Below are 14,599 nucleotides of genomic sequence, written 5' to 3'. Positions count from 1 at the left end.
TGCAGAGGGGTGGTGTGTTTTTTTTTCAAGACTAAGAATGTTATAATGCCTCTGTATTGCTCTATGGTTCGACCTCATCTGGAGTATTGCATTCAATTCTGGTCTCCTTATCTCAAAAAAGATATAGTGTTGCTAGAAAAGGTTCAAAGAAGAGCGACCAAGATGGTAAAGGGGATGGAACTCTTCTCATATGAGGCAAGAGAAACAGTTAGGGCTCTTCAGCCTGGAAAAGAGATGGCTGAGGGGAGATATGATTGAAGTCTACAAAATCCTGAGTGGGGTAGAACGGGTACAAGTAGATCAATTTTTCACTCTGTCAAAAATTACAAAGACTAGGGGACACTCAATGAAGTTACAGGGAAATACTTAAAAAAAAAAAAGGAGAAAATATTTTTTTCACTCAAGAGTATAGTTAAGCTCTAGAATGCAATGCCAGAGGTTGTAGTAAGAGCGTAGCTGGTTTTAAGAAAGGTTTGGACAAGTTCCTGGATGAAAAGTCCATAGGCTGTTATTGAGAAAGACATGGGGGAAGCCACTGTTTGCCTTGTATCAGTAGCATGGAATATTGCTACTCCTTAGTTTTTGGCCAGGTACTAGTGATGTGGATTAGCCACCGTGAGAATGGGCTACTGGGTTTGATGGACCATTAGTTTGACCCAGTAAGGCTATTCTTTTGTTCTTATTCTTTATTGGCCTGCCTAGCTTCTGATGTACTGATCATGTGATTGGTCACCTGATCGGCTTCGACGCTGATTAATACTCTGAACTTAAGTTTGTGATTGTGGGGCAGTAAGTGGCAGTTGGTTTCTACAATTCGTGGGTAAATGGAAAGTTATTTTTGCTCTTTTTTGACTGTTTAATTGAGCATGCTGTGACGGAAGTTATGTTCCATTTTAGGTTAGCCTGACTTGTTGGTGCTTAAGGCCCTGAAGTAGTGGTTTTGTACCACGAAACAAGGCCTGTTTCTTTTTTTCACAGTATTTAGTTGTCTTGGCTATGTATGTTTTGCTCCCACCTGCCAGTTTTTAGTAAAATTCTTGCAAAAGTTTTTCTGCCTGTGATGCTTTGGCGGTAGGGTGTGGGTACACATCTATGCATGTCTGAGGCTTTTCTTTCGCTTTAAGAATTACAATTCCTGGTTTTTGGTGTGGCATTTTTCACACTGGAGTGTTGATATTTTTTCTTTGTTAATTTTCCCTCCAGTCTTCCTAGTTTTTCATTGCTTATTCCTTTCAGTGCATCATTTTCTCAACAAAGGAAATACCTCATGTAGATTTCCCTCCTGAACTACTCATCTGGACCATTCTCATATTTTCTGTCCTAGAAATATGGAGTATAATCTTCTAAACCTAATAGGAACCATGTTAGCCCCTGAACAGACAAATATTTGACTCCTGCCCCTCCTTGCTCCCTAATTAAAAATTTGTTCTACTGCAGCATTTATTCTGGTTATTGCTTCAATGGTAAATTTAAAAGCATATGTACATGTGCTAGAAAACCAAGCAGTAAAGCAGGCTGAATGTTCTTCCCGTCAACTCACCCTCTAAAGATGTGTGCCCTGAACTACCTGTTGTATCCCTAGCTAAAAGGAAAGTACATTAACTTCTTGTTCTGAAGCTCCATATTCAAAGCATACAAATGATTTTGCAAAACGAACTAAAGGATACAGTTAACACCAGACTTCTAAACCCAGTATGCTGGATGCACTGGGACCAAATCAGCATTTACCTTGGTGGTTCCCAAACTGGTCCTGGAGGTACCCCAGACAATCAGGTTTGCAAGATATTTATAATTGAATATTCGAGAGAGCGTTTTGCCTACAGTGGAGGCAATGCATGCAAATCTCTCTCATGAATATTCACTGTAGATGTCCTGAAAACAAAACTAGCTGGGGTGCTTCCAGGACCAGGTTTGAGAACCACTGGCTTAACTGATTGATGCCAATAGCCCAGAATATGCAACTATTATTAAATAATCTGATTGTATATAGTTTAGACCAGGGGTCTGCAACCTTTAAGACATAAAGAGCCACTTGGACCCGTTTTCGAAAAGAAAAAAAAACTTGGAGCCGCAAAACCATTATAAAACAAATCTAACACTGCCAGTAGCCAATAGGAGCCCCCACAATATGCTAGTAGCCATAGCTCCCCCCTACATTGTGTTAGGAGTCATAGTCCCCCCTATAATGTGCCAGAGTCCAGGCCCCCCATATAATTAGCCACAATAGTAGGTTTTAGCACAGGGAGTTACGCTGAATGCCTCGCGCTGCTCTCAATGCTCATAGGCTCCCTGCGCTAAAAAACGATATTGCGGTTTAGTAAAAGGGAGCCATAGTGCAAAATATAGACAGCAGATATAAATTCTCAAAACAGACACATTTTGATCACTAAATTGAAAATAAAATCATTTTTCCAACTTTGCTGTTTGGTGATTTCATGAGTCTCTGGTTGCACTTTCTTCTTCTGACTGTGCATCCAATCTTTCTTCCTTTCTTTCAGCCTCCTGTATGTTTCCTCTCCTCCAGACCTCATTCTCTCTCCCAACTTTTTCTTTCTGTCTCCCTGTTCCTCCTTCTTTCTGTCTCCCTGTCTGCCCCCTTTTTCTTTCTCCATGCCCTCCCCCAAGCCACTCGGTTTGCTGCCACCGCCATCAGGGAACAGCCCCCAAGCCACCGCCGTCCCAAGCTTTCCCTGCAGAAGCGTCACGCCCTCCTGACGTCAATTCTGACGTAGGAGAGGAAGTTCCGGGCCAACAAGGCATTTCTCCTCATTCCATCCAGCCTGAGCCCCATCTCTCCTTGATCCAGCATTTCCCTTCTGTGTCTGTCAGAATTACCATTCCACCTATTTTCCAGCATCACCCTTCTTTGTATCCATCTCACCTTTATCCCTATCTCACCACTTTTTCAGAATCTTTATTTGTCTCTGTCCTTGTCTTTACCCCATGTTCACCATTTGCCCTTTCAATGTCTTTATCTCCCCCCCCACACACTTTTTCAGCATTACTTCTATGTCTCTATTTCACCTCCTCTTCATGTCCCCTCTGTATCTCTATCCTTATTCAGTAGGTCCTGCTTACTCTTTCTCTTCTTTGTGTCACTATCTCCATTTTCAGCTTTCCCCCCTTTTCCTTTGTTAATGCACCCTGTAGCCAGAATCTTTCCACCCTCCCTCCACTCCGGCCCAGCCCAGTATGAAATATTTCCTTTTGTTTCCCTCCCCTCTCTCTTTCTCTCTCTCTTCTCCTCCCTCACCCACGAGTCCTGCATCTGGCCCTCTCCCTTCTACCTGCACCTGGCAAAACCCTCCCTGCTCCGCGGCTCTCTTCACCAACTCGTCAGCAGCGGTGATCAAGACAAGCTGCCGACATCGAGGCCTTCCCTCTACGAGTCCCGCCTTTGTGGAAAAAGAAGTTGAAACAAGCGGGACTCGCAGAGGGTAGGCCCCGACGTCAGAAGCTTGTGTCGATCGCTGCTGCTGCACGAGAGAGACTCCCAAGGGGATGAAAACAGCCTACCTAAATTCTGGCGATGCAGGCATGCAGCTTACAAGTCCGGCGTCGCGGCGGGAAATAGCCATGCTGAGCAGTGAGCTCAGCACGTACACAGATGAAAGCCTTGCTTGCTGATTGGTCCGGCGGCACAGCGGGGCGGGGCCGCCGGACCAATCAGCAAGCAAGGCTTTCATCTGTGTACGTGCTGAGCTCACTGCTCAGCATGGCTATTTCCCACCGCGACGCCGGACTTGTAAGCTGCATGTCTGCGTGACACACTACCGGAGCCGCGGCAAAGGTGGAAAAGAGCCGCATGCGGCTCTGGAGCCGCGGGTTGCCGACCCCCGGTTTAGACGGACTTCAGAGTCCTAATAACCTTATGTTGCCTCACCTGGAGCTGAGAAACTAAGGTATTTCTGCTTTGCAGTATCTTTAGAGTCATAGAACTTAAGCACATCCAGAACGGCTTGAGGGTTCTTCTTTTGCTCCAGCTTAGTAATATTGGATGTCTGCAATAATCGAGCCCATTGCTCTGGCATTCCCTAAAAAAAAAAAAAAAAGAAAAAATAGCATGACAGAAATGCCTCACACTGCATGAACAACAGCTTAAGCTGACATGCAAAACAAAACATTGTAATTTTGCTAATCTATAAAATAGACAACCTTAAAAAAAAATTTTTTTTTAAATACACCTTCTAAGGAGGTCACGTGATGCAGCGAGCTAAGTGGCTGTGTTTTGCCTGAGATCTGGGCTCTCCCCAGAGAGAAATCCCTCCATACTATGTATAATAGAATCTCGGGGAGGTGGGAGGGGAAGTTTCTCGAAGCACCAGTGGCAGCAGTCCTGAGCCGCAAACTTCCTCCCCTCTTTCAAGCCCTGAAGCACTAGAAGCTGTAGCAGTCCTAAACTGCAAACCCCATCTCCCTCCTGACTCGAAGTGCCATTGCGGCAGCGGTCCTGAGCTGCAAATTCCCCCTCCCTCAAGCCCCCAAGCAGCTGATATGTGACCCCCTCCCTCCTTCCCACCCTGAAGCACTAGCGCAGCAGCGGTCCTGAGCCAGAAAGCCCCTTCCCTCAATCCCTGAAGCAGCAGAAGTATGTGGGGACCCTGAGCTGCGAACCCCCACATTCACTCAACTCCCTCCCTTCCTTACTCACATCATAGAGCTTGTTTCAGACACTTACTAGCTGTTTTGCTCCATTTATAAATGGAGACTTCCTTACCCGAACTGGCAGCCAGTCAGCAGGAGGCAGTGCTCAAAACAGGCTTCTTACAGCCAGTCCGGCAGAGCCTTTCCATGGATGTGTCATTCCAACACGTCAGAGGAAAGGCCCTGCCGGGGCTGGCCATAAGCAGCCTATTTTGAACACTGCCTCCTGTTGACCGGCTGCCGCTTCGGGTAAGGGAGGGAGGGAGTTCGTAACTCAGTACTGCCACCTGCTTCTGCTGCTTCGGGGCTTGAGGGAGGAAGGCAGGGGAGCTTTGCAGCTCAGGCACACTGCCACACTGGTGCTTTGGGGCAGGAGGGAGGAGTGAATTGAGATCTGTGTTAGACAAGGTTTCTAACACACACTCAACCAACCAGAAAAACAGTTATTCGGCATCAACCAAGCCCCATAGGTGCCGGAAAACTGAAAAATCTGTTGGCCTTCCTGTTCTGAGAAGATGCCATCAGTTTGAAGGTAGGACGACCCCCAGTGGTGCACTATGGTCTCGAACGCTAGCCCAGACAGGGACCATTCTCTTTGGTCGAGTCTGATGACTGAGAATGTCTGCCTGAACGTTGTCTATGCCGGCCACATGAGCTGCGGACAAGGCCAACAGATGTCATTCCGCCCAAGCAAAGAGTAACTGAGCCTCCAAACCCAGCAGGGGACTCCTTGTACCACCTTGATGGTTGACTTAGGCAACAGCCATTGCATTGTCCGAGAACACATGGACAGCCTTCCAGCAGAGACACACTTGAAATCTCAGTAGAGCTAACTGGATAGCTCACAGCTCCAGTCGATTGATGAACCATCTGCTCTCCCGCACCGTCCAGCGGCCCTGGACCAGGACTGAATGCAAACTGCACCGCAGCCAGAGAGACTCACGTCCGTGGTCAGGATCACATAGTCCAAGTCCTGCAGAGGGAGCCCTTTCTTCAGAGTGACCGGGTTCAACCACCACAACATACTGCTACACGCCACTGCTAACCAAGGCAGCTTCACCCCCAGCGGAATTGGATGAAAGCAGGGCTTCTCTGGAGGATAGTGCGGAATCCACGTACGGTTCACTCCCCTCACGAGCCGCAGCGCACGGAATACACGGCTGCGAAACCGTAAGCCATCTGCCACATTTACGGCATGAATCTATGCTATCCTGTCCTGAGGTGGCCATCTGCAATGTTCAGAGCAAAAACAAAGCTTCTAAGTCCAAAAAATATAGTTTTTAAAATGTTAAAGAAAATCCAAGATGGCCGCCGCGGGTGCCAATTTTGTCTGAAAAATGCCTGTGAAAAACATAGGAAAACACAAAAAACTGTGATTTTAGGATTTTACAGGTGGGGGGACCAGGGCATGCAGGAAAACCACCCAAAACCCCAATTTGAGCACCCCCCAAAATCAGCAAACTCTGTGACACACAGACACCACAGAGACATGTGCTGCAATGAAAGTCTATGGCAGCCTGCAATACACAGTGCAATCAAAGAGATCATTAAAGCTGATTAAATTGGATTTTTCAGGTCTTCTGACCGCCTCACCTTCCCTGTCACATCAGATCAGGACCACCAGGACCCCTCAGGGAAATCAGGGACGACACGCTGTGCAGTTCCAATCCCGGCATACCTCCACGGAACCACAGCAGCTTGCACTCTATTATTTGGGAATGAACCAGGGGAGAGATGGCTCTCAATCTCGGAGACCCAATCCAATCTGCAGGCTGTCCAGAGGGATTACTGCAGTTTAAGCTTACAGAGCACCTTTCAGAAGCAGACAAAATTTAAAATGTCTGCGATCTCCCGCCGAAAGATCACTCGTACAGAGTTGATCTGCAGCACGTGGGCAAACCCGCAAAATAAATAAAAAAAGACTAGGAAACAAATCATGAGCAGAAGAGACTAATTTCAACCATGCAGAGAAGATGCAGGTACAAAGCTGAACATGACAGGAAACTCATGGGCAGGTAGCCCAAACGTGAGGGATCAAGTTTTAGTAGCCCTGCAGCAGAAGCTACCAGACATACAAGAACCCTCGAGTTCAGCCTCCAGAGGCATTGTACAAGAACTCTTTTTCTACTCTGGCCTTGGATTGGGGTTCAGAGCCTGGCTGCCCTTTAGATAGTATTACAATTAATGCTGCCATGATGAATATACCCTTAATTTTGGTATGTACTATCTTTTGGGAATTGGAGTATAAGTTCTTGATGAGAGTATATATATATCACCCTAGCGAGCTTATAAAACTGGATTACAGACTGATGATAGCTGTCTTAATTGTCAAACATCAAGGGCAACTCTTACACATACATTTTGGAACTGAGTCTGCATAAATTTTGAACTTACTTGCATTTTCAACCTGAAGTTTGCACTTTAAATGAGGAAAATGGTTAAAAAATGGTTAAAAAGAAGCTAAAAGGATCGGTTGCAAAGGTTAGGACCGTAAACCAGGTGTGGATGTTATTTAAAAATACCGTTGTGGAAGCCCAGACCAGATGTATTCCACGTATCAGCAAAAATGGAAAGAAGAGGAAACAAGGTTAAAAAGGTGGTTAAAAGGTGAAGTGAAAGAGGCTATTAGAGCAAAAAAAACAACATCCTTTAAAGAATGGAAAAAGGATCCGAATGAAGAAAATAAGAAGAAACACAAACACTGGCAAGTTAGATGCAAAGCATTGATAAAGACAGCTAAGAAAGAATATGAAGAGAAACTTGCAAAAGAGGCAAAAACTCATAGCAATTTTTTTAGGTACATCAGAAGCAGAAAACCTGTGAGGGAATCTGTGGGACCATTGCATGACCAAAGAGTGCAAGGGGTGCGCTCAGGGAGGATAAGGCCATAGCGGAAAGACTGAATGAATTATTTGCTTCGGTCTTTACGGAAGAACAAGTAAGAGATCTACCTGAACCGGAAATGGTTTTCAAGTGTGATAATGCAGAGGAATTAAAAGTAATCTCGGTGAATCTGGAAGATGAACTGAGCCAAATTGACAAGTTAAAAGGTGATAAATTGCCAGGACCAGATGGTATACATGCCAGGGTACTAAAAGAACTCAAACATGAAATTGCTGACCTGTTGCTAAAATCGTTTGTAGTACCTGAAGATTGAATTCACCCAAGAGTATTAAAGGAACTTAAGATAGAAATTGGCGAACTATTACAATCCTTAGCTAACATGTCAATCAGAACCGGGCAAATACCGGATGACTGGAGGATAGCAAATGTCATCCCAATTTTCAAGAAAGGATCAAGAGGTGAACCGGGAAATTACAGACCTGTGAGTCTCACATCGGTTCCTGGGAAGATAATTGAAACACTAATTAAGGATACCATTGTACAACACCTAGAAGAGCACAACCTAATAAGTGCTAGTCAACACGGCTTCAGGAAAGGGAAGTCATGTTTGACAAATTTACTTCAATTTTTTGACAAGATGAATAAACAAATCGATACTGGAGATCCAGTGGACATAATTTATTTGGACTTCCAGAAAGCGTTTGACAAGGTCCCGCACGCAAGGCTTATGAGTAAATTACTAAGTCATGGAATAGGAGGAGAAGTGCACAGATGGATCGGCAAATGGCTAGAGAACAGAAAACAGAGGGTGATAATAAATGGGAAATTCTCGGATTGGGAGAAGGTGACTAGCGGCGTGCCCCAGGGCTCGGTTCTTGGACCCATCTTGTTCAATGTTTTTATAAATGACCTTGAAGAGGAAACGACATGCAATATAATCAAGTTTGCAGATGACACAAAATTATGTCGGGGGGGGTTGGCTATCCAAGGGACTGCGAGGATCTTCAGAAGGATCTGAACCAGCTGGAAAAATGGGCGATAAAGTGGCAAATGAATTTCAATATAGACAAATGCAAGGTGATGCATCTGGGAAAGAAAAATAAAGAACGTGAATTATAGAATATTGGGTGTGACATTAGCCAAATGCGAACAAGAAAGGGACTTGGGGGTCCTGATAGACAGAACCCTAAAACCATCGGTTCAATGCGCGGCGGCAGCAAAGAAAGCAAACAGGATGTTGGGCATGATTAAAAAGGGGATCACGAGTAGGTCGGAGGACGTCATAATGCCACTTTACAGAGCGATGGTCAGACCACACTTGGAATACTGTGTCCAACACTGGTCTCCATACCTCAAGAAGGATATAACTCTGCTGGAGAGGGTGCAGAGGCGAGCCACTAAACTAGTCAAAGGTATGGAGAATTTGAGCTATCAAGAACGCCTCTGAAAACTTGGACTGTTCACCCTCGAAAAGAGAAGATTGAGGGGGGATTTGATAGAGACTTTTAAAATGTTAAAAGGATTTGACATAATAGACCAGGAAGAAGCATTACTGACATTTTCAGATGTGACACGGACAAGAGGTCATAGCCCTGAAACTGTGTGGCAGCAGGTTCAGGACAAATGTCAGGAAGATCTGCTTCACACAGCGAGTGGTGAGCGCTTGGAATGCTCTCCCAGAGGAGCTTGTGGCAGAGACTAGTGTTCAGGGTTTCAAGCGCAAGTTGGATGCACTTCTTGCAAATCATATCGAGGGATATGGGAGATCCGGGTCTCCAACAAGGAGCACCTAACTGGGCCTCCACGTGTGCGGATCGCTGGACTAGATGGGCCTAGGTCTGATCCGGTGAAGGCGTTTCTTATGTTCTTATGAGGGTGGTCAATGTTATGCTGATTTTTAAAAAGGGCTCCAGGGGAGATCCGGGAAATTACAGACCGGTAAGCCTCACTTCAGTGCCAGGCAAAATGGTAGAAACAATTATAAAAAATAAAATTGTGGAACACGTAGACAAACATGATTTAATGAGACGGAGTCAGCATGGGTTCAGCCGAGGGAGATCTTGCCTCACAAATTTGCTTAACTTCTTTGAAGGTGTGAATAAACATGTGGATAAAAGTGAGCTGGTTGATATAGTGAATCTAGATTTTCAGAAAGCTTTTGATAAAGTTCCTCACAAGAGGCTCCTGAAGAAATTAAAGAATCATGGGATAGGTGGCAAAGTTCAGTTGTAGATAAGACTACAGAACATTCAGAAAAGAAATAAAAACCATACTATTCAAAAAAAAACCCTACTACCCAACAACTCCTTTAAATCAACCTAACACCATCACTATTCTCAAAAACAATCTAACGCCACAAGAACCACCTCACTTCTTTGAACCAACCTCCCTATTCTCTAATTTCTCTGGAAATGGTCAGATATATCTTTATGTAATCCGTCTTGAACCGCAAGGTAACGGCAGAATAGAAATCACTAATGTAATGTAATAAAGAATTGGTTATCGGATAGAAAACAGAGGGTAGGGTTAAATGATCATTTTTCTCAATGAAGGAGAGTAAACAGTGGTGCCGCAGGAGTCTGTACTGGGACCGATGCTATTTAACTTATTTATAAATATCTGGAAATTGGAACAACAAGTGAGGTGATTAAATTTGCAGATGACACTAAACTGTTCAAAGTTGTTAAAACGCATGCGGATTGTGAAAAATTGCAGGCGGACCTTAGGTAACTGGAATACTGGTCGTCCAAGTGGCAGATGAGATTTAATGTGGACTAATGCAAAGTGATGCACATTGGGAAGAATAACCTGAATCACTCACAGTTACCGGATGCTAGGGTCCACCTTGGAGGTTAGCACCCAAGAAAAGGATCTGGGTATCATTGTAGAAAATACGATGAAACTTTCTGCCCAATGTGCGGTATCGGCCAAAAAAGCAAACAGGATGCTGGGAATTATTAAAAAAGGGATGGTTAACAAGACTAAGAATGTCATAATGCCCCTGTATCGCTCCATGGTGCGACCTCATTTGGAGTATTGCATTCAATTCTGGTCTCCTTATCTCAAGAAAGATATAGTGGCGCTAGAAAAGGTTCAACAAAGAGTGATCAAGATGGTAAAGGGGATGGAACTCCTCTCGTATAAGGAAAGACAAACGGTTAGGGCTCTTCAACTTGGAAAAGAGAGGCTGAGGGGAGATATGATTGAAGTCTACAAAATCCTGAGTGGAGTGGAACGGATACAAATGGATCGATTTTTCAACGGGTACAAGTAGATCGATTTTTTGCTCTGTCAAAAATTACAAAGGTTAGGGGACACTCGATAAGTTACAGGGAAATACTTTTAAAACCAATTGGAGGAAAAAAATTTTCACTCAGAGAATAGTTAAGCTCTGGAATGTGTTGCCAGAGGATGTGGTAAGAGCGGATAGCGTAGCTGGCTTTAAGAAAGTTCCTGGAGGAAAAGTCCATAGTCTGTTATTGAGAAAGACATGGGGGAAGCCACTGCTTGCCCTGAATCGGTAGCATGGAGTATTGCTACACCTTGGGTTTTGGCCAGGTACTAGTGACCTGGATTGGCCACCGTGTGAACAGGCTACTGGGCTTGATGGACCATTGGTCTGACCCAGTAAGGCTATTCTTATGTTCCTCTGGTCTATACCTTGTGAGGGCTCTCAATTAATTTTAACTAAAGCACTGTTGGTAGCTAAGTAGGTAATCTTGCATAAGTGGAGAGATATGTCCATCCCCACCCCTCAACACTGGAAAGAATCTATATTTACTCTGTTATTTTATGAGAGGAATAATGTGGGAAATTTAGATTCTAAACGTCAGAATGTGTTTCAATCCATATAGGATCCATACTGAAACACTTTCACTCATCAATAACGTAGCCTAGTGCTGAATCAATGCTGAACAAATAGCTGGTTGCACAGGGTTTGGGAAGAGGGATTGGGGTTTTGGGGAGAAAAGTTTGGAAAAATGGGAGGAGGATGGATAGAAGGGAGGACGATGGACTATTTAAGTTTACTAAGAAAACCTTGATGTGAACTTATTTTCTTCTATTTTCTCTATGTATCACAAACATCCGCCGCCACACCTTTTTCACACACCCCCACCCCCACAAACACCCACCATCGCACCTTTTTAACAACATTCCCCCCCCCCGCAAACACCCACCGCTGTCGTACCTTATTAAAAACAACATCCTGGTGGTCTAGTGTGATTCCTCCCTGCTAGCCGTCTCCTATTTCGCAGACAGGAGCAGCGGAGGTCAGGCGCGAGCTTTCTGCTCTCCTGCCTGGCCCTACGCTGCTTTCTGATTGGCTGCCGGCAGTTCTCACATCCCGCAAGAACTAACGGCAGCAAATCAGAAAGCAGCGCAGGGCCAGGCAGGAGCGCGGAACACTCGCGCATGACCTCCGCTACTCCTGTCCGGGAAATAGGAAACAGCTAGCAGGGAGGAATCACGCTAGACTTCCAGGATGTTGTTTTTAATAAGGTACGATGGCAGCGGGGTAGAATGTTTTAAAAAGGTGCAGCAACGGGTGTTTGCGGGGGGGGGGGGTGAGAATGGTGGATGTTTGCGAGGGGGGGATGATTTAAAAAGGTGCGGCGGCAGGCATGTGGAGGCGATGTTTTAAAAAGGGGCTTGTGGCGGGGGATTTTTTTAAACGGTACGGGAGGGGTTAAAAAATTGTACCTGCGGGGGGGGGTGTTTTAGAAAGGTACTGGAGGGGAGTTCTGGCTGGCTGGCATGGGGTTGGCTGGGCGCTGGCTGGCTTCAGGGTGGGTTGGCTGGCTGGCTTGGGGTGGGTTGGCTGGTTGCCTTGGGGCTGGCTGGCTTAGCACTGGCGACACCAGAAAATATTTCTTCACCGAAAGGGTGGTCGATCGCTGGAATAATCTTCCGCAACAGGTAATTGAGGCCAGCAGCATGCCAGACTTTAAGAAAAGATGGGATTGGCATGTGAGATCACTTCATGGGTGTAGTTAGGGAGTGGGTCATTAGTGTGGGCAGACTGGATGGGCTGTGGCCCTTTTCTGCCGTCAATTTCTATGTTTTCTATGTTTCTATGGCTGGGGGCTGGCTGGCTGCCACTATTTGTGCCTACCATTAGACATGCCCACCACCAGATGTGCCCATCACTAGATGTGCCCTGTACCCTGTCCCAGCCTACAACTAGACTACCAGGCACACCATTTGGTTCAGAATTTTTTTCTTGGTTTTTCCTCTTCTACAGATGGGTGCATCTTATGGTCAGGTGCGTCTTATGGAGTGAAAAATATGGTATTTTTATGCTGGAGATATACTAGCATCTTATTTGATAGTTTGGTACTTTAGGCCCCTTCTGGTGGGTCTTGGTCATTTGTACAGTTACTCTGAATGAGTGTTTATTGTATACTAGGAGCTCACAATTAAAGAACGACACAGTGCTAAAATTTATCACCATTCCCATCCCCTTGGGAAACAATCCTGTGTCATTCTATAGTGTCTATCTCAACTTCGGTCCTTCTACACCAGCATTCTTCAATGCAAGGCTTGAGGGTCAGTGGTTATGCCCATTCATACTCTGATTCTTCTCTCTCCTTAAAGACATGGAGATGGTTTCCCACGGGGACGGGAATATTGATAAATTTTGTCACTGGATCATTCTCTATTCACAATAAAAATTATTTTTTAAACATTTCTAAATTTTAGTGACATACAGTGTTGTACAAAATACCTCTCTCTCTTTCTCTCTCCTACTCCAAAAAAAGAAAAATGGGGATTAGCAAAAACAAATTAAATTTTCATCAACCTATGCAAGGGGCTGGCTGTCCACTAACCCTTCTGGCTCCTATATGTAATAGATTTGGATTTCAATCCTGGCATAGATCAAAATATGTCTAATCTAAAAATCTCCCTTGTCCTCATAAAACCACCAAATCCAAAGTTATTGTTCTCCTCAGAATTCCATACAACACTAATAGTCAAGTTTGTAAAGGTTTTTCTGCCATCTTGTGTCTATGGGTAAAATATTTAGCACATGAAGAACTAAATCTGTACACTTTGAACATTTTAAGAAAAAGCTGATTCTTATTTCCTGTGAATAGCAGGCATTGATGATACTTACAGTGAATTCACCAGTTACAGCATCAAAGCCCACGTGAATTGTGTGTTCAAAGTCTGAGGGAGGAGAAATCTCTGGTCGTTCCTTTTCTTTTTTCTTGCTTCCTGCACAGAGACATTAACGTTTTACTTAAAAAAACTATGCATAACTAGAAGATCAAACTAAAAGAATTGTTACAATTACATGCATATAACCTTTGAATTTCAAACTGTCTTAGCTGTCTAGTTCTTGAAAATACAGCTTAACATTTTATTAATAAATGGAGAAGGAAATCAAGGAGAAGGAAATCAAATATACACCAAACAATAGGAGGAAAAAAGCATGAAGGGCCTTATAAGAACAGGACAGTAAGATTCCCTTTTTTAATGGACTCAACATGGGCCATGTTTCGGCACAAGCACCTCTATCAGGAGCCAATGCAAAAAAAAAAAAAATTTCAATAACTGCTGGAAATCAGAAGCCATGGGATAGCCAGTGCTCCGTTATCATCCTGGTAATCTCTGGGTATGAATGAAAGTACCTGGACTAGGTACTGCTTAACAGCGAGAGCTGGGCAGTAGAAACCCACAGGGACTCTAAATCCAACTCATGCAGAGAAACTGTAATAGCCTCAATTAAATCTGTTGGCTTAAATAGCCTGCACAGCATCGGATCCTCTACCTGAACTAGGCCGTCACCGACCCCTGGTTACCTGCCCCATCCTGAGAACTAAAATTTTCCAAGTAGGACACATGGTAGGAGAGCAGCGAAATTGCATCTGACCCCAGATTGTTCCAGTCTTTTTCTGACTTGGCCTCTGGCTCCTGCAGCTCTACCGGTTACAGCAAAACCTCACTTTGTGGATGTAAACTCCTCGGTTGACACAATAAACCTTTATGCTTCTGGTAAGCTGTATACATCAAAGTCACAAAATCAGGGTCATAGACCTGATTTGGCACCTCCAAGGAACTCTGCCGTCTACAACACATCTCTTCTCAGTGTCAGAGGCATCTGTGCAAA

The 14,599-nt window shown here is 44.6% G+C and overlaps 1 protein-coding gene across 4 annotated transcripts in view; it reads right to left on the bottom strand.

Moving 5' to 3' along the window:
• PAK2 (p21 (RAC1) activated kinase 2) overlaps positions 1-14,599 on the bottom strand; it is an 814,606-nt gene that overhangs the window by 609,187 nt on the left and 190,820 nt on the right. For all 4 annotated transcript variants that reach the window (XM_033958726.1, XM_033958725.1, XM_033958724.1 and 1 more), the window contains 2 exons: positions 13,604-13,704; positions 3,884-4,034 (listed from right to left, as the gene is read on the bottom strand). In XM_033958726.1, the coding sequence (XP_033814617.1) occupies positions 3,884-4,034; positions 13,604-13,704 (252 nt within the window). The remainder of the gene's footprint in view (positions 1-3,883; positions 4,035-13,603; positions 13,705-14,599) is intronic.

Source organism: Geotrypetes seraphini, chromosome 9 (assembly GCF_902459505.1).
Source record: "Geotrypetes seraphini chromosome 9, aGeoSer1.1, whole genome shotgun sequence".
Lineage (NCBI taxonomy): Eukaryota > Metazoa > Chordata > Amphibia > Gymnophiona > Dermophiidae > Geotrypetes > Geotrypetes seraphini.
Note: the sequence above shows the minus strand (reverse complement) of the source record. Positions and strands in the feature narration are given on the sequence as shown.